The 24,302-nt window shown below is 44.4% G+C and overlaps 1 protein-coding gene across 4 annotated transcripts in view; it reads right to left on the bottom strand.

Moving 5' to 3' along the window:
- Window positions 1-16,656: 16,656 nt before the first annotated feature.
- SCEL (sciellin) overlaps window positions 16,657-24,302 on the bottom strand; it is a 116,981-nt gene continuing 109,335 nt past the window's right edge. For all 4 annotated transcript variants that reach the window (XM_044285241.1, XM_044285242.1, XM_044285243.1 and 1 more), the window contains 2 exons: window positions 23,692-23,794; window positions 16,657-17,385 (listed from right to left, as the gene is read on the bottom strand). In XM_044285241.1, the coding sequence (XP_044141176.1) occupies window positions 17,369-17,385; window positions 23,692-23,794 (120 nt within the window). In that variant the 3' untranslated portion in view covers window positions 16,657-17,368. The remainder of the gene's footprint in view (window positions 17,386-23,691; window positions 23,795-24,302) is intronic.

The following is a 24,302-nucleotide window of genomic DNA, read 5'->3' as shown; positions in this document are numbered from 1 at the left end:
ACAGGCAGAGGGGAGGATTTTGTGTGGGAGCGTGAGTGTATTGTACGGGGTTACTGGTTGTTTTACAAAACCCTGTGGGTGGTACTAATGTGTAAGAATGTGTATATAAGAACAATAAACACACAGCTCTGGCTGACCACTGCTTGACCCTCAACACAGAGCCTCGTCTCGTTCTTGGGGGGATTCACTGTATGCTGTTAGAGACTGATTGCTAGGAGCGTAAGCCGCTTGGGTGCGTTTCCTATTCGTCTGCTAGCAGCTATTCGTGAAGTTCCGTTCGGGAGTTTGGAGTGCTATGCTGTATTCCGTTTGGGAGTTTGGAGCATTCTCTTGTATGCCGTTCGGGAGTTTGGTGTTCTGTAAGTGGCTGTGCCTGTAGCTCTGGAAGGGGAAGATCGCCTAAATGGTTTTAACCCCTTTTATGCTCGGGGTGCGTAACAAGTCCTGTCCCTGAGATGAGTCAGGGACAGGACTCATCTTAGGTGCATACACATGAAGTTTTTTTGCACAATAAAAGCACACAAAGCTATGGGGACTGGGTATTGCGGATGTGCTAGCGGCCATCTAGCAACCCATGTCCTCAGCTCTATACACAAAATCCCAGTGACAGGTTCCTTTAAAAAGTGTCTGTATCAGATTTAGGGCTCATGCACACAAGCATATTTTTGGTCCACATCCAATCCACATTTTTTGCGGTACGGATGCGGACCCATTCACTTCAATGGGTCCACAAAACATGCGGAAAGCACACTGTATCTGCCCTCATCCGTATGATCGTTCTGAGACCCCGTAAAAAAAAAAAAAAAATGTCCTTTTCTTGTCCGTTTTGCAGCCAAGGATAGGAAAGTTCTATTCTTTACCCCAAAATGCATAACAAACACGGCCAGTATCCGGAAGCGACCGTGTGCATGAGCCCTTAGCGTCCAGACTGAAAGACTACAACAGCAAAAAAGGTCCATCTTGGGATGCCAATCCTAGGACGTGAGCACCACAAAATACTCACTCGAAATACGACCAATTGGACTTATCACAGACTGAAAGACTGTGATAAATCTAATGCAGGTCTAGACATCAAGGTCATTTATCAAACTAGTGTAAAGTAGAACTGACTTAGTTGCCCATAGCAACCAATCGGATTCCACCTTTCATTTGGACAGCACCTTTGGAAAATGAAAGGTGGAATCTGATTAGTTGTGTGGGGACTCGCTCTGGTCGACAGGATTAGCGGACACAGTATAAAGGCAACAACAAGTTCTTTGGATCAAACAGTTCAGTGTTTTATTCACACTACTTTAGGCAAGTGACAAAACAAACAGTCATATTTAAGCAAAAAGTCACCTTGCGGTGTTGTTGGTAATTCACACCATGCGGCAATTCTGCCTCAAAGAGTCCTTGCTGATAGCAGCACCCACCTGTTTTCAAGCTAAACAGGTAGCAAGCCTTCATCCAGACACAAGGCTCCCAGATCCCAACACAGAGACATGGCTTCTGAGCCCAGCTGCCTATTTAAGGACAGCCAGGTGCTGCCAAAAACCCGGACCGGTATTTAAAATCCAGTCCAGTATTTGACCTCACCTGGCTGTAAATCAGCCCAGCAGCACATGCTGGGAGGAAAATAGCTGTTTTCCCAGACCAAACCTCTCACTGTGTCACAGTTGCTATAGGCAAATAAGCCAGTTGTACTTTACACCAATTTGATAAATGACCCCATCCTGTCTAAGCTTACACCTACATATCCATTTTTTCGATGTAACGTACATATAAAAGTATATGGATTATCAGATTCGGATTATCATGTTACAGTTTGCAGGATTGGTCTCATCTACGGTACAGCTTTTTTATTAATAGTTGACATTATTAATAGAGACATTAGGATTTCAGTACTACTTCTCTCTCCAGAATCCTATGATGTCTGTCAGTGATATCCCTTGTCTTCTCCTACCACCTTCTAAAGCCCAGAATGTAGGAAACCGCCTTTATCATCTTTCCCCCTTCTCACTCACTCATCAGTCACAGCCAATGGCTCCACGCTTTCTCCTGTCTCACAAGTCCACTGCCTTTGGTTGATATTGGATTCTACCCTATCCTTCAAATCACACATCCAAGCCCTTACCACCTCACGTTGCCTCTAAATATTTTTTGTATCTGCTCTTTCCTCAGCCCTGACTCAACTAAAACTCTAGTGCATACCCTCATCATCTCCTGCCTAGACTTCTAGAACATCCTCCTCTGTGGCCTTCCACCTAAGGCTACTTTCACACCTGCGTTAGGTGCGGATCTGTCTGGTATCTGCACAGACGGATCCGCACCTATAATGCAAACGATTATATCCATTCAGAACGGATCCGTTTGCATTATGAAGAAAAATGTCACAACGTTTTCAATTGCACCATATTGTGTCAGTGAAAACGGATCCGCTCCCATTGACTTACATTGTAAGTCAGGACGGATCCGTTTGGCTATGCATCGCTAGGCGGACACCAAAACGCTGCAAGCAGTGTTTTGGTGTCCGCATCCAGAGCGTAATGGAGGCGGAACGGAGCCAAACTGAACGGATCCTTATCCATTCAGAATGCATTGGGACTGAACTAATCCATTTTGAACCGTTTGTGAGATCGCTGAAACGGATCTCACAAACGGAATTCAAAACGCCAGTGTGAAAGTAGCCTAAAACTCTTGCACCCCTCCAATATTCAATGTATTTCTCTTCTGCTTGTTTATTTCACCTAACACCTTCCCCCCCCCCCTACACAATTCACCTCCACCTGTCTGGTAGGGTTGATGCGGGTGATAGAGCCACTTCAAAGGGGTTTATCCCCCAAAAAAGTATTTATTGCTTATTCACAGGTTAGGTGATACATTTCAGATTGGGTTCTCATCGCTGGGACTCCCAATGATCCTGAAGTGAAAGGAGAAGTAGACCAACATGAACGCTACAGCTTCATTCAGAGTGGGGATATGCAAAAAGGGCCACTTATGTGAAGGATCAATTTTTCCTGCATATCTATATACTTAAATTAAAATTGCATCAAATTATGAAATACTATACAAGGTGGGCTCTAATTAGAGAGAGGAACCAGGCAAACACTTTCTAGATCAATATTGTAAATGGAATAATGAAAATCTATACCTCAGATCAAAAAGAGATCAAAAAGAGGGACATTTATGGAACAAAGAGAGACTTGGGTCAAAAGGTGGGACTGTCCCTCCAAAAGAGTGACACTTGGGTGGTCTGGATATAGGGGATCCACTGTTCTCAGGGTCACTGGGAGTCCCAGTAGTCAGACCATCTCAATCTAACATTTAGCACCTAGGGTGGGTAGAGCATTGTGCAGTCCAGGGCAGTGTAAGCTTTGAAGAGGACACAGCCCTGTCCAAAGTGTCATGGGCCCTTCAAACAGCTGATCATCAGGGGAGCCAAGAGTCACAACCGCCCGAATTAAATATTGCTGGTCTACCCCGGATAACCCAAAAACATGTTTAAGTATACCATATGATCTGCATCATTAGCACAGAGACACGGATTTCAGCAGTTGTAATTGTTAGTCTTCCAGAATGGTTGTGGCTTTAGATAAGAGAGTTTGTCTAGTTCCGCCCCAAGAAGACAATCCTCCTGGTTTATGAGCTATAATTAAAGTTGATGTTATCAAGTCTACAATTACACATCCTTCACATGATCGAAATGAAAATTGCAGATTGAAAGCCTTCTTCTGGATGCAGGTGCAGCTTTGCATTTAACCCTTGAGGTCCCAAAACTCAATTATAATAATCATTTTATCATCATGATTTATAATATATATATATATATATATATATATATATATATATATATATATATATATATATAAAAACAACAGATTATGATTTGCACATAACTGATTCACATTCTGCCCACACATTTTACTGCTTCTGCTCTAATAAAGATAACCAAACAGAGAATATTTTTACTTATAACTGTTAATGGTGGATTTCTAATAGTTTATTTGTAGTACAATCACTAAATTCAGCTGGGGGTTGAGGGTTGCAGGGGTTGATACTTATTTTAGAATGCACTCAGAGTGGGGTTAAAATATAAAAGGAGGGATACCTCAAAGATCCCCCACCTTTCCTATTACAACACTTACCAGGTCTTTGGTGATCTCTGCTTCGTGGTCCACTTTCCCCGTGCAAGAAATGTCTGGAGGAACCTGCTCGGCCAGACCCTAGTTGAGGCAGGTCAATGGCCCTTTGGCACTACTGCTGCCAGCAGGGGCGTAGCTAGAAATGCATGGGCCCCATAGCAAAAAAAATGTATGGGCCTCCCCAGCCCCCACATATCTATCGGGCCTACCACCACCCCTTCCAGAGCTCCCACCCAAGCACCCATCCTAGATCTCCCACTGCCATGAGCATAGAAAAGTAGGCATATTCTATGCAGTGTCGGCAATGTGCGGTCCGCAAATTACGGATCCCACATTACCGATGTCAGTGTTTTGCGGATCCACGGGCCCGTGGATCTGCAAAACACTTACAGACGTGTGAATGGGGCCTTACCATGCGTCTTCAGTTAGATGAGAGAGAAAAGTCTGAGTGCACTCAGACTTTTCTCTCTCATCTAACTTTTACAAGTCAGTCCCATCAGACTCCCAGTCCAGACTAGCCTGGTGCCTGCCACAGTAGTGCCTCTGCCACCACCAGACCACCAGCTCTGAGCCCGCCCACAGTAGAACCATCTAGTGCGAGTACAGCAACCTTCAATAAGGAGCAGAACTTAGGGTAGTTTCACACTTGCGGCAGGACGGATCCGGCAGGCTGTTCAGCCTGTTGGATCCGTCCTGCCGCTATTTCGCCTTGCCGCCACTCTATCCCCATTGACTATAATGGGAACGGGGACGGAGCTCCGGTGCAGCACGGCGGTGTGCGGTGAAAGGCTGGCGGCTGAAAAGTACTGCAAGTCTGACTTTTTCGCCCGGTGGCCTCTCGCCGCGCAGTGCCATGCTGCGCCGGAGCTCCGCCCCCATCCCCATTATAGTCAATGGGGACGGAGCAGCGGAATAGCGGCAGGACGGATCCGATAGGCTGAACAGCCTGCCGGATCCGCCCTGCCGCAAGTGTAAAAGTACCCTTAGTCTGTCATATAAGGGGTTGGGAAACCCCAGAACTAGAGTGTGCCCCCCAAAAGAAGGAAGGGGCGCCCTCCTTATCACTGCTGGCATCTCTTTTTAACTTCAGATCATCCGACTCTCACTTACTAATTACAGCACACACCCCTGTAGTGTCCACCGTCAGACAGGGGAGGGAAGAAAAGAAACCCCAGAACTAGAGTGTCAGTGTGCCCCCCAAGTTGGGGGGCACACTCTAGTTCTGGGGTTTCTTCCCTCCCCTGTCTGACGGTGGACACTACAGGCCAGGGTGTGTGAGCTGTTAAATTTGTAATTAGTGAGAGTCTGATGATCTGAATTCTGAAGTTAAAAAGAGCTGCCTGCAGACCTGCAATGATAAGGAGGGCGCCCCTTGCTTCTCTTGGGGGGCCCCACTCTGCAGGCAGCTCTTTTTAACTTTAGAATTTAGATCAAGTATCTCAGAAATCATAAGTTCTCACTTTCTTTCACTTACTTTTATTTAGAGCACACTAGTCACAGCAGGCACTGCAGCAGGCACAGACTGGAGTGGCAGGACAGGAGACTGGAGTGGAGACCAGTTGAGGAGGAGGCAGGAGCACCGAGCAGAGGACCGGTCCAGTACAGCGCAGGCAGGCACAGGCTGGCAGCAGTAGCAGTGCGAGACTGAGACTGAGACACTCTCACTCAGTCAATCTCAGTCAGACACTGCTGAGCTGCTCAGACTGGTTTCCAGCAGTCAGAGAGCGGGAATCTGACTGGCGCCAGTGCGGCCAGCGGGACCACTCCCTCCCTAGTCCCTCCACTCCAGGTACACCCCCGGCCCGGCCCCCTCCACCGCCTAAGTCCGCCTCACTCTGCTGCTTCTCCAACCTGGTGGCTGGCTGGCTCCAGTCCCTCCATTCAGGTACGCCCCCGGTCCGGCCCCCTCCACTGCCTACCTCATCTGTGCTGCTTGCCTGCTCTGAGACTGCTCCTGACTCCTCCCCGGCCTGGGCCACGGACGGACCGCCCACTAATTGTGCCCGCCCTCGGCCCTCCCCTAGCCTGCCCTGCAGCTCACAATGGATTCCGGAACTTAGAATTCCAAATTCCTGCGCTGCGGCCGGGCCTGCGGCGCTGGTGCCTGGCTCCGCCTCTGTCCCTCAGGTACGCCCCCGTTCCGGCCCCCTCGACCGCCTACCTCATCTTCTGCTTGTGCGGCGTGCGCCCTGCTCCAGTCCTGACTCCCTTTCCCCAGCCAGGCCCTAGTCTAGTGTAGTGGACGGTCGGTCCGCGGATCGGGCCTGGCTGCCTGTGTGTAGTGTGTGTGTTAATAACAAAAATAATAATAAAGTCAACATAAGGTGGCCTGGACAGGCCGCCAGTGACATAGGGCCCCATAGCCACTGCTATGGTTGCTATGGCGATCCCTACGCCACTGGCTGCCAGTGATTTGCTAAGTAAGCCTCTCCCATAGTTGTCAACTGTCCTAAATGTGATGGGACTGTCCCTGATTTTCAGAGACACTCCTGGCAAATTCTTGCTGTCCCTGCCCGGAAATGGGCAGGGCTAACACAAACCCCTCCCGTAAGTGGGTGTTTCTGGTTGGGTTCAGGGTGTTCTTGGGAGTGGGGGTTATAAGCCCCAGTTTTGCCAACTAAAATGTTGGTAAGTATGCTCTCTAGGTAATTTTTGTGTGCCAAGAGTGGACCAGGAAGCAGGACTGATGTTAGGGAAGGTCCCCATCCCTAAAGAGGGCCTCTGCTCTGCTGCTCCATTGCCACTGGGAACATTGCATCTGCTGCACACAGCGAATATTGTGTGGCACTCTGCAACAACAGCAGTGACTAAGGACCAGGACTTGCACTGCAGGAGCTGAAGGACCTGTAATGACATCTCCATCATGTAATTAGCGCATGAGGCAGAGCTCAGTGGTGGTGAAGGACCTGTAATGATGCTATAATTACGTGATCAGTGCAGGAGAAGACAGAGCTCAGCAGTAAAGAGCTAAAATGGTGGTGAAGACCAGTGATGATATGTGTGACATGACGAGAAGTGATGAAGGGATGGGTTAAATGTAAGAGCCAGATAAATCCTGGGAGTTGTAGTTCTCTCCTCCTATACCGCCTCCCTGTGTGAAGGAGGGAGTGATGCTATTTACCTGGGCTAGGACTGTATGTTAGAAGGGCTAAGGGAAGAGATGTTATTTACATGGGAATGCATGCCTCCCAAGTGTCCCTCTTTTTGACCCAAGTCCCTCTGGCCCTTTTTGATTCTTAAAGGGGTTGTCCGGGTTCAGAGCTGAACCCGGACATACCGCCATTTTCACCCAGGCAGCCCCCCTGACTTGCGCATCAGATCAGCTCATGCTACGATGCTCTCCTTTGCCCTGTGCTAAATTGCGCAGGGCAAAGGCATTTTCAGGAGTTCCGTTGACGAACTGGGCTCTCCATGGGGGGGCCAGGAAGCCTGGTGACGTCACCCGCACCGATGGGCAAGGTTTAGCGCTGCCCTAGCCAGTTAAACGGCTAGGGCAGCGCTAAAGCATGCCCATCAGAGCCAGTGACATCACCGAACACACTGCCGGGCGGAAGCCTCTGCCCGGCAGTGTGTTATTATAAACAAAAGAGCCCTTGCCCTGCGCAATCTAGCGCAGGGAAAGGGAGCGCATCGGAGAATGAGATGCTCCGATGCTAACATCAGGAGGGCTGCCTGGGTGAAAATATGGGTACAGTATGTCCGGGTCCAGCTCTGAACCCGGACAACCCCTTTAAATGTTCCTCTTTTTGACCAGGGGAAAAATGTTTAAATGTGGATGAATACATTTACTAAATTGCTCCTTTCTAAACTATCTGTATGGTTAATACCTGTATATTAGACTATAACTTAATTATTTGGTGCAATTAGTACCTTAAATATCTATAATCCGATGATTTATATGCCAATATATAAATGGATATTGAAGTGCAAGAAAAAAAATGTCCCGGGGCTCCACATGCTGTATAAAAATAAAGGAACTTATACTCACCTAACCAATCTCCAGCTGCTGCAGTTCTGATGGTGTCAGTAATTATGGTTCTGGCGGAGTTAGATGCATGGCCTAGTATGAAAAAAATGTACGCAATTCGGACCGGAATATTTTGTCCCTCTTTACAATTTTCAAAAGTTGGGAAGTATGGGACTGTATGTTGGAGGTGGTTGGGGGAGGGAGTGATGTTTTTTTTTTTACATGGGACTGTATATTGGAAGAAGATAGGGGAGGGATGATGATATATACAAGGAACTGTATGTTGGAGGTGGCTGCAGGAGGGAGTGATGTTATTTACATGGGACTGTATATTGGAGGCATTTGGGGGGGGTGATGTTATTTATATGTGACTATGTGTTGGAGGAGGCTGAAGGTAGGGGAGTGATATTATTTACATGGGACTGTGTTGGAGGGGGTGAATGCAGAGGAGTGATGTTATTTACATGGGACTGTATATTGAAGGTGGCTGGAGAGAGGGTGTGATGTTATTTACATGGGACTGTATGTTAGAGGGAAGGAATGATATTATTGACATGGGCCTGTATGTTGGAGGGGCTGAGGAATTATAATTTCGGGGGGCACTACAGGAAGAGCATTTTAATGGCATGGTGCATTATAACTACAGGGGGCACTGTAGGGGGACATAATTAACAGGTTAAATACTTGTAGGCACTGTAGTGTGCATTATAATGACTAGGGACATTATAAGGGGCCTTATGACAACTGGGGGCTTTATAGGAGTGCCTAATGGATTGGCACTATTTCTATTGAGGGCACCATAAAGGGTATTATTACTGAGGGTGCTATAGGGAGCCTTATTTCCACTGGTGGCACTATAGAGGGGGCCTTATTTCTACCGGGGACCCTGTGTGGTCATTATTACTGCTGGGGTACTGTGGGGTTATTATTATTATTGTTAGCACAGTATGGAAGGCTCTGCTACTAATAGAGTCACTCTTGGGGAGCATTATCACTATTTCTAATGAGGGCACTCTGGGTGGGACTTTAAGGAGCACTATTACTATGGGGGGGTTCTATCTGTATGACACTTATTTCTTCAGGATAGTATTTGGGGGCATTGTGGAGCACAGTAGGCACAGTATTGGGAGTAGCAGCAGGATAACACTGTTAGGCAGGATGATAGAAAAGTGAGGAACCTAAGGAACCTAAGATGTGTGGCAAACTCTGCAGAGATAAGACATGGCTGAAAGAAGGGAATGAGTTGGATTGAGAATTTGGCATGGGAATCAGGGGCACCTCAGATAGCAAAAAAGTTAGAATCAGGGAAGTTTGGGAAAGTTTGGATGGCTGCCCTAGGGAGCATTGGCCATCAGTTTACTAAATTTTATGAACGTCAGTGGGGAGGGGGTACAATATGCAGTACTCAGCTTTATTTTTGCTTAGACTGGAATTTCATAGAACTACAGTCTAAGCTGTATTTGTGGTTTTCCTATGGAGGTCTGCCATCTGCAGGCCTCCATAGGAACTGCAACTCTATTATGCTGGGTCTCAGCGCATTAGAACAAGGAACGACTCCCCCAGGGGTGCACCACCAATGAGGCGAGGTGAGGCGATTGCCTCAGGCAGCACCAGGGAGGAGCAAGAGTGGGGCAGCAGAAGGGGGATTATCTGTTTCTGCAGTACAGTTTCAGTTTTTGCCTCAGGCATCAGAAAGGCTAGGTGCATTCCTGAACTCCCCTGATCGCCACTTGCTTCCGGATTTTTTACCATTTAGATAATAAATCAATATAATGTTTTGTGACCCCGTCAGTGCTGGGAGTTCAGGACCGGAGCTGCTGCATACTCGCGCTGTGAGTCCGGAGCGCAGAACTTGCTCGTCTGAAAGTGGCCTTAGAATGCATTTACACAACTGCATGTATTTTTCAGCCCGCAAAATAAGTATCAACAAAAACCACGGATGATGTCCGTGTTTTTGCGGTTTGCCATTTTTTTGCAGATCCATTGTAACAATGCCTATTCTTGGCAGACAAGGACAAGAATAGGACATGTTATATCTTTTTGCTGGGCTGCACAATTGAGTGTGGAATTTTTTTGCGGATCCATGCGGATCGGATGCAGACCAAAAATACAGTTGTGTGAATGGGGCCTTAATCTTACATTATGACACAGTGGTGTAAGTATAACTAATTGGGCCCCACAGAAAATTATGTGACTGCCCCCCCTTACCTATGCAACTCCCTCTCTCCTCCCATGCAACCCTGTTCAGTTCCCAAAAGAGCGGGCATGGCTGTAGTGTTTCAAATTTGATGTTCTGGAATAGTTTTCTTGGCTTCTCATTTTTGCAGTAAGAAACTTGCGTTATTAATTCCGATATTGAAATCCGGCAGAGGAATAGACAAACACTGAGCACAGGATCCCTCCCTCCTCACTCTGCAAAAACAGAGTTGACAAAAACCGGAGGACTTCTCTCCTCTGTACTCTTCTGCTGGCTGTGAGAAAGTGTCTACAGATAGGAGGAAGATCCTGTGTGTATCAACAGTGTCATTGTACTGTACAACTGGGACTTGTAGTCCCACACATACAACATGAGTATTCCAGCAGTCAGACTGCAGGCAGGTGTGATGGACTGAACCGTCACTGGGGCTGCTGGAGAAGCCTGAGGGCCAGCCTCCTTCCTACGGACAATGGACCCAGAACTATGGATACCTCCTCAGCCCTTTTGGGGTTACAAAGAACGATGAACCCTAATTTATGTGTGGAGTTCATTTGCCGCATATTTCCTATTGACCACTAAAGATGCAGGGTGTGAATCCAGCAACACAAAAAGGGTTAACTCTGCACTGAGACTCCCACCGATTGTGTTAGTGATGGGATTAAGATAGCTGATTCTAGGAGTAGCCGACTCCAGTGTAGATGAGTAGATCACCCTATGATACATTCAGGAGATAATCCCATCACATGTGTCTCATCTCTCCCTATTCATTCATTAAGGTACTGGGGGGATGCATTTATACTGACGGATGGGAGGTGAGCAAAGACATGACCCACCTGGTAACAAGGGAGTGGAAGCTGGAGCAGACCTACCAACACCTGCTCAGCTCCGTTCAGCCCCAACCTACCCGACAAGCAGAGCCAGATCTTCCATCCTACAACTAGGAAGACTGGGCGGCGATACCCCCTGCTTCCCTACCAGCTCCCAAAGTAGGGAACTTCATCGACTAGTTCTGGGAAGACCTCCCGATGGCAGGTAGAGATGGGACTGATGTCTCTCTACCGGCCCTACACGGATGCTGGGCAGCCGGCCCAGATCCCCAGCTACAGCCAGTGTTACCCGGAGTCCAAACAGTCGCTCTGACTCCCCAGCGGCAGCTTACCTTACAGGGAAAGATGACAACCGGTCTTTCTCCCTAGTGGCAGACAGGATTTCAGGGAGGAGAGGAGATTGTCGGTCCCTAGTCCCAGCAGCAGCAGGCGGTTAATCCCCAAGCAGCATTACCGGGAGTAGAGACAGTCGGTCTTACTTCCCAGCGGCAGTGTTTTGTAAAGTAAAACGAGGCAACCGGTCTCTCTCTACAGCGGCAGTGTGTCCTACAGGGAGTGGAGACTCCAGGTTCCATGCCCCAGCAGCCATGTACGTTACAGAGTGAGGGGACAACCAGTCCCCCTCTCCAGCAGCAGCTTCTCAACTGAGTCCTGGGAGTAGTGGAGATGACATTAATACCCACTTACCCCCTTCCAGCAGAAGAGCTGGCATCTTGGCAGAGCACTGCTAGCCTCTGCCCTACCCTTTCCCTTGATCCAGAGCCTGACTGCTTACAGGTTACCCCAGCGGAAGAGCTGGCATCTGGGCAGAGCGCAGTTGGCCTCTGCCCTCCACTATCCTCTTGTCCAGAGCCTGACTCCCCACAGGCTACCCCAGCAAAAAAAGCTGGCATCTGGGCAGAGCGCAGTCAGCCTCTGCCCTCCCCTATCCTCTTGTTCAGAGGCTGACTCCCCACAGGCTACCCCAGCGGAAGAGCTGGCATCTGGGCAGTCGGCCTCTGACCTCCCCTATCATTTTAAACGGTACTAATAAAAGTATATTTTAAGGCTTTCCATTATTCAATTTATTAGAATCCATAGTTTGGGCGCCATTGATATATAATTTGTGTGACCAGCTTTAAACCTAGGTTGAGTTTAAATACACTTTGCATTTAACAATGCTTTATTTTATGTAGGAAAGAATTAAAAAATTTACCTTGTACCCTTTCCATTATTAATACCATTATAGGACACTAAGGGCCTTTTTACACTGGCAGATTTCTGCCTGGTATCGAGTGCCAATCAACAACACAGCAAGTCAAATAGTGTTTGTTAATAACTGTCCAAATGAACAGCCATATGAGCAATCGGATCGTTCATGTGGCCATTCGTTTTCATTATTATCAGCATTTCATCTCCTGTTTATATTTGCTGCCAGCAAAATATCATTTTATGCCATCATTAAATATCTGATCAGCCGACAGATGAGTTTTTCCTGCCAGTGATTGGGAATGACCCTAGCTTTCAGCTGATAATTGTCCAATGTAAAATGTCCTTAAAAGGGTTGTTTAAGATAATTATAAATCTCGGACAACCCCTACAATGTCTTATAATAAAATAAAAAAAATCATACATTCACCCCTTACCCTAGCGCCATTCTGTAGGGTGCTCCTCTGGCACTCCTGCTGATTTTTCCTTTCAAACAGCAGCAGTGACATGCCTGGATACAACACATGATCTCCGCAGCCACTCACTGTCCTCTGCCGATTCCAGGCATGTCACTGTACATGTCAGCAACCAGTACAGTGACATGCCTGGATTTGGCACCTCACTGATGCAGCTAATCACTGTCCTCAGTTATAGACAGTTATCTGCCGTATCCAGGGATGTCACCACTGCGGTTTGAAAACTAACAGAATCAAGAGTACTGAAGGAGCGAGGTGAGTATATGATTTTACCTACACATTGTAGGTATTGTCCAAGATTTTTAATTCTCTTGAACAACCCCTTTAAGAGTAAGTTTCTATGGTAGGTCACCCTTATCAAGATGCTTACCAACCATCTAAGGATGAGCCAGGGTGGTATAATGACCGTAACCACCCTTCCCTTTACTGCTGTCTTTTCTTCTCTATGATAAGAAATTATAATACTTTTTATTGGTAGATTTTTTTAAGTACTATTGTAAATATTAACAATTTACCGTTACCATTTTAAATATTAAAGGGTTTACGATTTTTTTTCTTCTAAATTGAAAAACCGGCATAACATTCTTGACTTTTGTGGCCCAGCTCTAAAGTCACTGATTTACTGACCCCTCAGCCTTCCTGCACTTCATTCATTTCCCCTGAGGAAGCTGACACACAACATGTGTTGGGATGTTTTTGGAGGAGCACACTTCTTGGTCTGTATACTATTATGTATTATTTGCAGTGCCATATTTTGGTTTACACTTATATTCACTCCTGTCACATGCTTACATTACTGTCCATGTGACCTATGTTGTGGCTCCTCCATGTGGCTGATCTGTCGATATCATATTATATGTTTGTAAATTTTAACTTACCTGCGCTCCCTGGACTTTATGTGGCTGTCATGGCCCATAAAAGGTAGGAACTAGTGTTAGGGACCACTCATGAAGGCGACCTTGACGTGGTGAGTGGCTTATTACGCTTTGGCCAAAATGTACACCAATGCCTTATTCAACATCCAGCATAAAGGCAGGGCAGAGTGCTGGTTGCAGAGTGCGATTGCATTTTGTGTTTTTACGTTTGTATTTGTATTTCGCCATAGCAATCTGCACCTGCTAGGGGTTGTGCGGGCTGAAATCTTCCATATTTTTCCTTTGTAGTACGTATTGGAGGTGTGGCGATCTCCAAGCAGTCAAGCACACCTGTCCAGTTAATCTGTCCCCTGGAGGCTGGTTTTAAAGTCAGTATAAAACATAGCACCTACCAGTAGCCATTAGGCTCCAGGAGAAGTATATAGTGGGCTCAGCATGCATGTTGGTACTTGCATCCCTGGATCCGATGAAAGCTGTAATGGCACCGGACAGGGTTAAAAGCAGATTGTGCTTGATGTGCATGCTGTACCTGCGCTCCCTGGACTTTATGTGGCTGTCATGGCCCATAAAAGGTAGGAACTAGTGTTAGGGACAACTCATGAAGGCGACCTTGACGTGGTGAGTGGCTTATTACGCTTTGGCCAAAATGTACACCAATGCCTTATTCAATATCCAGCATAAAGGCAGGGCAGAGTGCTGGTTGCAGTGTGCGATTGCATTTTGTGTTTTTACGTTTGTATTTGTATTTCGCCACAGCAATCTGCACCTGCTAGGGGTTGTGCGGGCTGAAATCTTCCAAATTTTAACTTATATTTAATAAAATATTGATTTATTTTCATACAAATCTGTGTATGCAGTGTGCTTGATATTTATTTTTGGGTGTTTATAATTTCATTGCACCTGCCAGTGAGGAACAATCTTGGACTTTTTGGTGTACTGATTTACTGTAAAATACATCCATCATTTTCATGTTGAAGTAAGAAGACAAATAAATCTCAACAACAAATAACTGATATTAAAATAATGTTGTATATATATATATATATATATATATATATATATATATATATATTTTACATTTGACATTTAATATATGCTAAAACAGAAAAAGTTACAAAAGAAGGAAAAAGTTTGCATGTTTGATCATAAAACAGGGTTTTAGGTTTAAATTACTAAAGATAAACCTTCTAAGGCTACTTTCACATTCATTGTCAATGGGGACAAAACTGAACTGAATAGAACAGAAGGCTCCAAAATGCATTCCGTTCCGTTTAGTTGCATTCCCAGACCGGAGAGCAAACCGCAACATGTTATATTTTGCTTTCTGACCTGGGATGCGAAGCAAGACTGATCCAGCATGACCCCATTGCAAGTCAATGAGGACGGATCCGTTTTCTCTGCTACGATAGAAAACTGATCCGTCACTCATTAACTTTCAATGGAGTTCATGACGGATCTGTCTTGGCAATGTTAAAGAAAATACAACCGGATCCGTTCATAACAGATGCAGACGGTTGTATTATCAGTAATGGAAGTGTTTTTTGCTGAACCCTGCCGGATTCAGCAAAAACGCTAGTGTGAAAGTAGCCTTACATGTATACTATGTCTTTCTTGCCACTGTAAATCCTTAGCATAAGAAGCCCCCAGCATATGATTTCAATATGATCTAAGTAGAGCATTTACTAATACATTCTGCAATTTCTTTAAATCATATAATAGAAGAAAAACACAAAAATAAAATTAGGGATAATCATAGTAGACTACTAAGACCCCAAAAATGTGAATACATACCATGATTATAGTGAAGGATTTTGAAACATAATCTTTTTTTCTAAATCACTATATTAGGGTATTTTGCTTTTATTTGCATCACAAACCATGGATAGTCCATGCTGTGGGTTACAAGCAAAATTCCCTGAGATGCACCAAACCTAACTAGACAGCATTCTGTAATGACTTCTAGTAACATAGTAGTAACATAGTAACATAGTATATAAGGCCGAAAAAAGACATTTGTCCATCCAGTTCGGCCTGTCTTCTGCATAGAATCTTATTTGATCGTACAGATTCATAAGATTACCCATTGGAGAAAACAGCCTAGTAGCAAAAGCAGTACACTGCCTAGTTAAAGGGGTTATCCCATAACTATTGTAAGAACCAAAAATCAGACATCATATAGTACATCATATAGTACATGGCAATCTCTTTCTAAAATAAACTAGAACCAGCCCTGCTCCTCACATGGATCTGGAGATTCCTCCCTCATTTATTGCCCCTGTTGCCCTCCTTGATGCTCTTCTTGCTGAAAGTTCAGGAGGTGTTCCCTTTCTTGGAGGGCCTGTCCTTTCTCAGGAGTGTGTCATTTCTGCAGCGTCTCTCTCCCTGTCACAGCTTCCAACAATAGTTACCGCTGGTTGTGGTTAAATGATGGAACTAACAGTTACTAACAGTAATGTTACTGAGGTGGACAGAGAAAGAAGAGAAAAGAACAAACGACAGGTGGCACTATACAGATAAACTTTATTGAATAACTCAGTAGCTATACTACATTTTTAATTACAAGCAATTACAAAAGTATTCAGATCCAGGCACTGGCTTGAAAAATGTATTTTTGTGGGACAACCCTTTTAAGGGCGGTCAGACCCCATGCGGTCTATGATTTTGGTCAAAAGCAGATTTCACTAAGTGATTCATAAAACCAATTATATTGCAATGTTTTGCACTGTAATTAATTTTCTTGTGAAGCTGTGGGTACACTTTAATTTTGTTCAGTCTCGGAAAGGTAACTTAAGTGCACTAAGTGCTAAATATATATAGTTATATAAAAGACAGTAGGGATCCTTTCTCCATACAAATGCCCATCGGGCCCAAATTCCTAATAATAAAACACATGCCTTACATATCCTGTTTAGACTAATGGACTGCAGACTAAAATACTGTGTAATGAAGATACATCAATGTCCCCTGACATAAACCCATTATATGTTTTTTCACTTTACGTTGTCTCCATTTATTCTGTATTGTGTAGGCTAAACCATAGTAATCCTATCAAGTTTATTGCTAGACGAAAATTCCCTCATTGTTTTGTTCAGCCTATGAGGCAACAGGATATTCTGGCTTTAACACTACTTCAATAGTATTTTATTATTGCATAAAGCCCAATATATATATAAATATGAATTTAAGTTTTAAGGCACCTTTGGGGGAATTTTTTTTTATGATTGCATTTTACTCAGTTTATTGAGCCGTTCTTTCACAAACTGTGTCGAGCTGTGTTAATAGTACTTTCACTTTCACGTTGTGCTGGTCATCTAATAAACCTTATCTCTAAATTACTAAAAGGTCATAAACATTTATTGAAGTCACATGCTTATCAGTTAGATAAGTATTGAGCTATAATGAGTGTTTATAAGGTCAGACATCACACATAAGGAGACCGTCAGCTCTCTGTCTGACGGAGCAGAGAGAAAAATCACATCTCTCTACTACTGTGCAGGGAAAACAGCTGCACATTTTTATTAGAGACCAATTAAAAAAATGATTTTTAGCTCAAAAGGAGTACAATGCAAAAATAAAAAACAAATTGCCCCCAAAGGTGTACATAGCCATTAAGTGTTACTCCATATACCCCCAAGTTGTCTGAAATAAGCTATGAAAAGTATATATTAATCCATGTTTCATATTTCATCTCTTGTTCTAGAGTTTTAGATTCTGTATTCAGATGATCCATTTCTCTGAAATGAGAAGACAAATATATTTTACAGGCTGAATACAAAGTAATACATTACAGGGAGTGCAGAATTATTAGGCAAGTTGTATTTTTGAGGATTAATTTTATTATTGAACAACAACCATGTTCTCAATGAACCCAAAAAACTCATTAATATCAAAGCTGAATATTTTTGGAAGTAGTTTTTAGTTTGTTTTTAGTTTTAGCTATTTTAGGGGGATATCTGTGTGTGCAGGTGACTATTACTGTGCATAATTATTAGGCAACTTAAAAAAAACTAATATATACCCATTTCAATTATTTATTTTTACCAGTGAAACCAATATAACATCTCAACATTCACAAATATACATTTCACACATTCAAAAACAAAACAAAAACAAATCAGTGACCAATATAGCCACCTTTCTTTGCAAGGACACTCAAAAGCCTGCCATCCATGGATTCTGTCAGTGTTTTGATCTGTTCACCATCAACATTGCGTGCAGCAGCAACCACAGCATCCCAGACACTGTTCAGAGAGGTGTACTGTTTTCCCTCCTTGTAAATCTCACATTTGATGATGGACCACAGGTTCTCAATGGGGTTCAGATCAGGTGAACAAGGAGGCCATGTCATTAGATTTTCTTCTTTTATACCCTTTCTTGCCAGCCACGCTGTGGAGTACTTGGACGCGTGTGATGGAGCATTGTCCTGCATGAAAATCATGTTTTTCTTGAAGGATGCAGACATCTTCCTGTACCACTGCTTGAAGAAGGTGTCTTCCAGAAACTGGCAGTAGGACTGGGAGTTGAGCTTGACTCCATCCTCAACCTGAAAAGGCCCCACAAGCTCATCTTTGATGATACCAGCCCAAACCAGTACTCCACCTCCACCTTGCTGGCGTCTGAGTCGGACTGGAGCTCTCTGCCCTTTACCAATCCAGCCACGGGCCCATCCATCTGGCCCATCAAGACTCACTCTCATTTCATCAGTCCATAAAACCTTAGAAAAATCAGTCTTGAGATATTTCTTGGCCCAGTCTTGACGTTTCAGCTTGTGTGTCTTGTTCAGTGGTGGTCGTCTTTCAGCCTTTCTTACCTTGGCCATGTCTCTGAGTATTGCACACCTTGTGCTTTTGGGCACTCCAGTGATGTTGCAGCTCTGAAATATGGCCAAACTGGTGGCAAGTGGCATCTTGGCAGCTGCACGCTTGACTTTTCTCAGTTCATGGGCAGTTATTTTGCGCCTTGGTTTTTCCACACGCTTCTTGCGACCCTGTTGACTATTTTGAATGAAACGCTTGATTGTTCGCTGATCATGCTTCAGAAGCTTTGCAATTTTAAGAGTGCTGCATCCCTCTGCAAGATATCTCACTATTTTTGACTTTTCTGAGCCTGTCAAGTCCTTCTTTTGACCCATTTTGCCAAAGGAAAGGAAGTTGCCTAATAATTATGCACACCTGATATAGGGTGTTGATGTCATTAGACCACACCCCTTCTCATTACAGAGATGCACATCACCTAATATGCTTAATTGTTAGTAGGCTTTCGAGCCTATTCAGCTTGGAGTAAGACAACATGCATAAAGAGGATGATGTGGTCAAAATACTAATTTGCCTAATAATTCTGCACTCCCTGTATAGTCTTATGCAACCCATCAATCGTACCATAGGCAGCTGGATAAATACACTAATCTATTGTGGTAATGTGAACAGTGCTGGAAGGCGTGTATGTCCCACTCAGGTACCTCAGATGGGTCAGACAACTAAAATCCAGAGAGTGACAGAAGTCTCAGCAAAGCATAGTTTGCTGAGACAGATTTGTTTATTAATTCTGGGCTGGATTTCAATTTAATTGGCAGGAAGGCTTGGCAGTGGGATCTGCCAATCCACACCTTTCCGGCACGGGTATTCCCTTCTACCTGAGGTGATCGCAGGTTTAGGCCTGCTGTAATCAGGCCGGAATAAAGCGCCTCCCAGTTTGTCGGTCTGGGGGAAGTGTGTGTGATTCTGGAGCAGAGGCTCTGTGTGAGTGGTCTTAGCCGGGTTAGCTAACGAGGCTAGGCGACAGCCTGAACTTTGGGGGGTGCGGTGACGCCTGTGAAGCAAGGATCACGAGGCCAGAGTCGGGAGGACTACTGGGCCACAATCCCCCAAAAGGTATTGAAGTGTCACATCCTGGAGGTGGTTGGACTGTATGGCTGAGGAAAGCTGCATTTGTGTTCCATGTGTGAACAGGGCTCTCTAGGTGAGTCAGGGATACGTTGATGTCTTTAGTTAGAGCCTAGCCGGGCAAGGGTTTGTTATTTTGTGTGGATGTCACACGTGATAAGTTGAAGCTGTGACTTCGTAACCTGCGCTTTGCTGAATTGTCTGAAATAAAGCAAGAGTTTGGCCATTATAACTGTGTCTGCGAAGATATCTGTGAGTGTGACCCCCTGAAAAGAGATGATCCCTTACACTATTTAATAAAGCAGTCTTGTAAATAAAATAACCAAAGCTAATGTGATTTGTAAAGTAACTGATGCTGCCCTTCCATTCATTTGTTCACTGCTGACAAATGTGTCTAAGATTTTTCATGCCATCAGTCTTTTGCACTGTAGCACTTTGCTCAGTCCAGAAATGTGACCAAGTTTTTTGTATTCTGTAGCTGGATATATGTCCAATGTGAGGAACTCAATTATGGCGATTTATAGAGCCAGTTTCTAGAACGAAGTGCCCTGTGGCATTTACTGTCTTTCCCTTGTGCTACTTCTAGACTTTCACACATTTATACCAACAGAAGTCATCCATAAACCTGATTTTCAGCCTTGACTGTTTGGAGGAAACAGATGTTAATTATACAAGAGCCTGAGCTGTCTAGGTTCCTACACTAAGTTAATGCACGTGGTGCAGGGAGATGTTTTTACTGTATTTGTGCTAACATACCCTTAAGAATTATGCTTATTACACAATCTGGAAGGCGTACACTTCTATGGTCTCTGCAGCGGTGGGACACCTTTATATTGAACCATAGGTATAGAGGTACAAAGAACCAGAACTATTAGGCTAGGTCTACACGACGACATTTGTCGCGCGACAGATAGGGCGCAACAGTTGTCGCGCGACATTTTGTTGCACTAATGTCGCGCGACAATTTTTATAATGGCAGTCTATGCTGTCGCACTGCAACATGCGACATGTTGCGACTGCGACGCGACAGTCGCAGAAAAATCCATCTTGAATGGATTTTCTGCGACTGTCGCGTCGCAGTCGCAGCATGTCGCATGTTGCAGTGCGACACCATAGACTGCCATTATAAAAATTGTTGCGCGACATTGGTGCAACAAAATGTCGCGCGACAAATGTCGTCGTGTAGACCTAGCCTTAGAAAGATCAGTAGTGAAACATGTGCACAGATATAGTACAGTGAGCATAAAATGGGTACCTTAAAGGGGTTGTCCCATCTTAGACATTGGGTGCATATCAATAGGATATGCCCCCAATGTCTGATAGGTACGGGTCCCACTGGGACCTGCACCTATCCTTAGACCGGAGCCCACAAAGTGATTAAGGGCGCACCGTCCAGGCGCGGCCACCCTCCATTCATTTCTATGAGTCTGACAAAAATAGCCGAGCTCTGGCTAGAATTTAATGGAGCCATGGCAGAGCTTGTGCATTGCGCTTCCCATTAATTTCAATGGGACTCGGCTATTTTCGGCGCTCCCATACAAATGAATGAAGGGCAGATGCTCATGTGCATGTGCTATGCGCCCTCCGTCACTTTGCGGGCTCTTTTCTAAGAACAGGTGCAGGTCCCAGAAGCGGGACCCGCACCTATCAGACATTGGGGGTGTATCCTAGCAATATGCCCGCAATGTCCAAGATGGGAAAACCCCTTTAACACATATTCATTATGTAACTATTAACATGGTTTAAATGAGAAAAGAAACTGAGAAACACGTTTCAGAATACAAAATAAAATAATAGCTTAATCTCAAGACAACCGGGCTATCCCATATCCTTGGGCTTAGCCAAGCAGCCATGGTATAAATATGTAATTATATGGTACAAATATTTTACACTTTTAAATCATCTGAAAAATTAGAATTTCAAATTAACTAATAATTTAATTGGAAGGTTGGTGATGGGATGCATGTATGGCATGGAGACCTAGTGGAGTAGCAGTAGTCAATTAATGTTTGCTTTTATAATAATCGTTAGTAAATTGCTTTAGTATCAAGGTCCTATAATTAGAGAGTGTTACTGTAGGGAGGTACATATGTTTTGCCAGGGTTCCCAAATGTGGTGGAATCATTAAAGATGTGACCAGTGATAGCCACTACTTCCTCAATATGGTAGGATTGGTCTAATGTGTTTAACCTTTTTTTGACAGAAGGACTTTGTGTAGATCTCCAAAGCGGTGGGATTAATAGCTTGGTCCCTGCTTAAAGATGCAGCATGTTTCTGGAGTATCCTTGTTTTGTTATTTTTTTGTTATAATTATGAACTTAAAGGGAGTCTGTCATCAACATTTCACCTTTGTAACCCTTCCCATAGCTTTCTAGCATCCTTACAGTTAATAAAAACGTTACCTTTATGATCAATCCTGGACTTATAAAACCGGCAAAAAACATCTTTGTAGCATATGCAAATGAGGGCTCGTGAGTGCCCAGGGGCGGCGTTACCCTCGTAGGTGCCCTGCTAGCTCAGCCTTTTGCTTCCCCTGCCCCTTCCTTTCCCTCCGACCCGCCCATCCTTTCCCTCTGACCGCCTATCTACTAACTTATTGTTTCCCCGAGATCCCGCGCCTGCGCACTCAGTCCGTCACCTGACGCATGCGCACTGCGATGCCCATTCCTTGTACGGCATCAGAGTTAATTAATGCGCATGCGCCAGCTAACGGCGCGAAGCTGGCGCATGCGCATTAATTACTGTGATGCCATACAAGTAGAGGGCATCGCAGTGCGCATGCGCCGGCCGACGGACTGAGTGCGCAGGCACGGGATCTCGGCGAAACAAGAAGTTAGTAGATAGGCGGTCAGAGGGAAAGGATGGGCGGGTGGAGGGAAGGAAGGGGCGAGGGGAAGCGAAGAAAAGGCTGAGCTAGCAGGGCACCTACGAGGGTAACGCCGCCCCTGGGCACTTGCGAGCCCTCATTTGCATATGCTACAAAGATGTTTTTTGCCGGTTTTTTAAGTCCAGGATTGATCATAAAGGTAACGTTTTTATTAATTGTAAGCATGCTAGAAAGCTATGGGAAGGGTTACAAAGGTGAAATGTTGATGACAGACTCCCTTTAAATATTTAGCCACTGTTTAGGTGTTTTACATATTTTAGATGTGAGATGTAGGAATGTGTCCTAGAAAGTTTTGAGGGTGGGACAAGACCACCAAGTAAATATGTCCTTTTATTCCGATGGCAACTCCATGTACAATATGTAGAGTTGAAGGGTGCAACCTGTGAGCCTTCGAAATTTCTAAACAATCCTAAGATGATTTTGATTTATTATTTATAGATATGAGAGTCTGAACGTATTTCTCAAAAGAAAAACTTGAGGAAATCATAAGAGAACAATGAAATTGAAGCCCCATTACACGAATGCAGTCAATTTAACAGGCCTTGTCAGATAGGTCTGATTGGACATAGGGAGCCATGAGTAAAATCTGATTGGTTTGCATAGGACCACCGGATGGCACAATCAAACTATTTCTGTTTATCTGAGTTTTAGGGTTATAGAGTTTAGACAAGTCCATACTGATACATAAATGAGCAGAGTGCTCTGACTGGTTGAGAGCACATCAGACATGCAATGCATGCTCTCCATTCACCTCTATATGAGTTTTTTAAATAGCCGAGCCAGCGATCAGCTATTTTCAGCACTCCCATAGAAGTGAATGGAGAGTAACAGTGCCCTCATGCACTTTGGGGGCATTGTTCTATACATAGATGCAAGTCCCAGAGGTGGGATCCATACTAATTGGACATTGGTGGCATAGATATGCCAGCATCAGATGGACCAAACCCTTTAAAGAAAGTTTATTTTTTAGTGTAGAGAGCTTAAATAATTTTACTAGTTACTTACATGTGTTTAGCTCATTAGTCATGATTTGCCCACCCCTTTTGGCTACATTTGTTCTCTTCTAAAATTCTTGAGAAAATCAAACCTAGTGAAGCATGGATTTGTTCAATTTGATTTGCCTTATATGCAACGGTAAGGGATATCTGGGGGGTAAAATGTCCATGGCAAAAAAACTTTTATGGATTATGTATATCCTATTATCTGTTTATTGAACATTATGCTTAATTTAGTAAGTTAGGAGTGCTTCTGTAGGCAAATCTTTTACGTACCTCTTGCGGCAAAATAGCAAGGCTCACAGTGGATAGTCTGCTTCAAGATCCACATACTGTCTCCAGCCTTGAGATTTTCCAAGGAACCAGAACATGCTTCACACTAACAAAAACAAACAAAAAAAGTGGTTAAACTTTTCACATTGAAAGATTGAAGGGCCCTGCTCCGTCTATAATAAAAGTCATGTATTTTTATATGATTTATATTATTTAGGTGAATTATGTTAGTTGGGGATATCAGTACAACAATGCAAATGCAAGTTTCATTTTACAGTATGTAACCCATTTGTCTAAGGCCTCATGCACACGACCGTTGTGTGCATCCGTGGCCGTTGTGCCGTTTTCCGTTTTTTTTCGCGGACCCATTGACTTTCAATGGGTCCGTGGAAAAATCTGAAAATGCACTGTTTGGCAGCCGCATCCGTGATCCGTGTTTCCTGGCCGTGAAAAAAATATGACCTTTCCTATTTTTATCACGGCCAACGGTTCACGGACCCATTCAAGTCAATGGGTCCGTGAAAAAACACGGATGCACACAAGATGGTCATCCGTGTCCGTGATCCGTGTCCATAATCCGTGTCCGTTTTTTCCTATCATTTCAATGGCAAACT

Source organism: Bufo gargarizans, chromosome 3, assembly GCF_014858855.1.
Source record: "Bufo gargarizans isolate SCDJY-AF-19 chromosome 3, ASM1485885v1, whole genome shotgun sequence".
NCBI classification, from domain to species: Eukaryota; Metazoa; Chordata; class Amphibia; order Anura; family Bufonidae; genus Bufo; species Bufo gargarizans.
The sequence above is the reverse complement of the archived record's forward strand: the minus strand, read 5'-3'. Positions and strand labels throughout refer to the sequence as shown.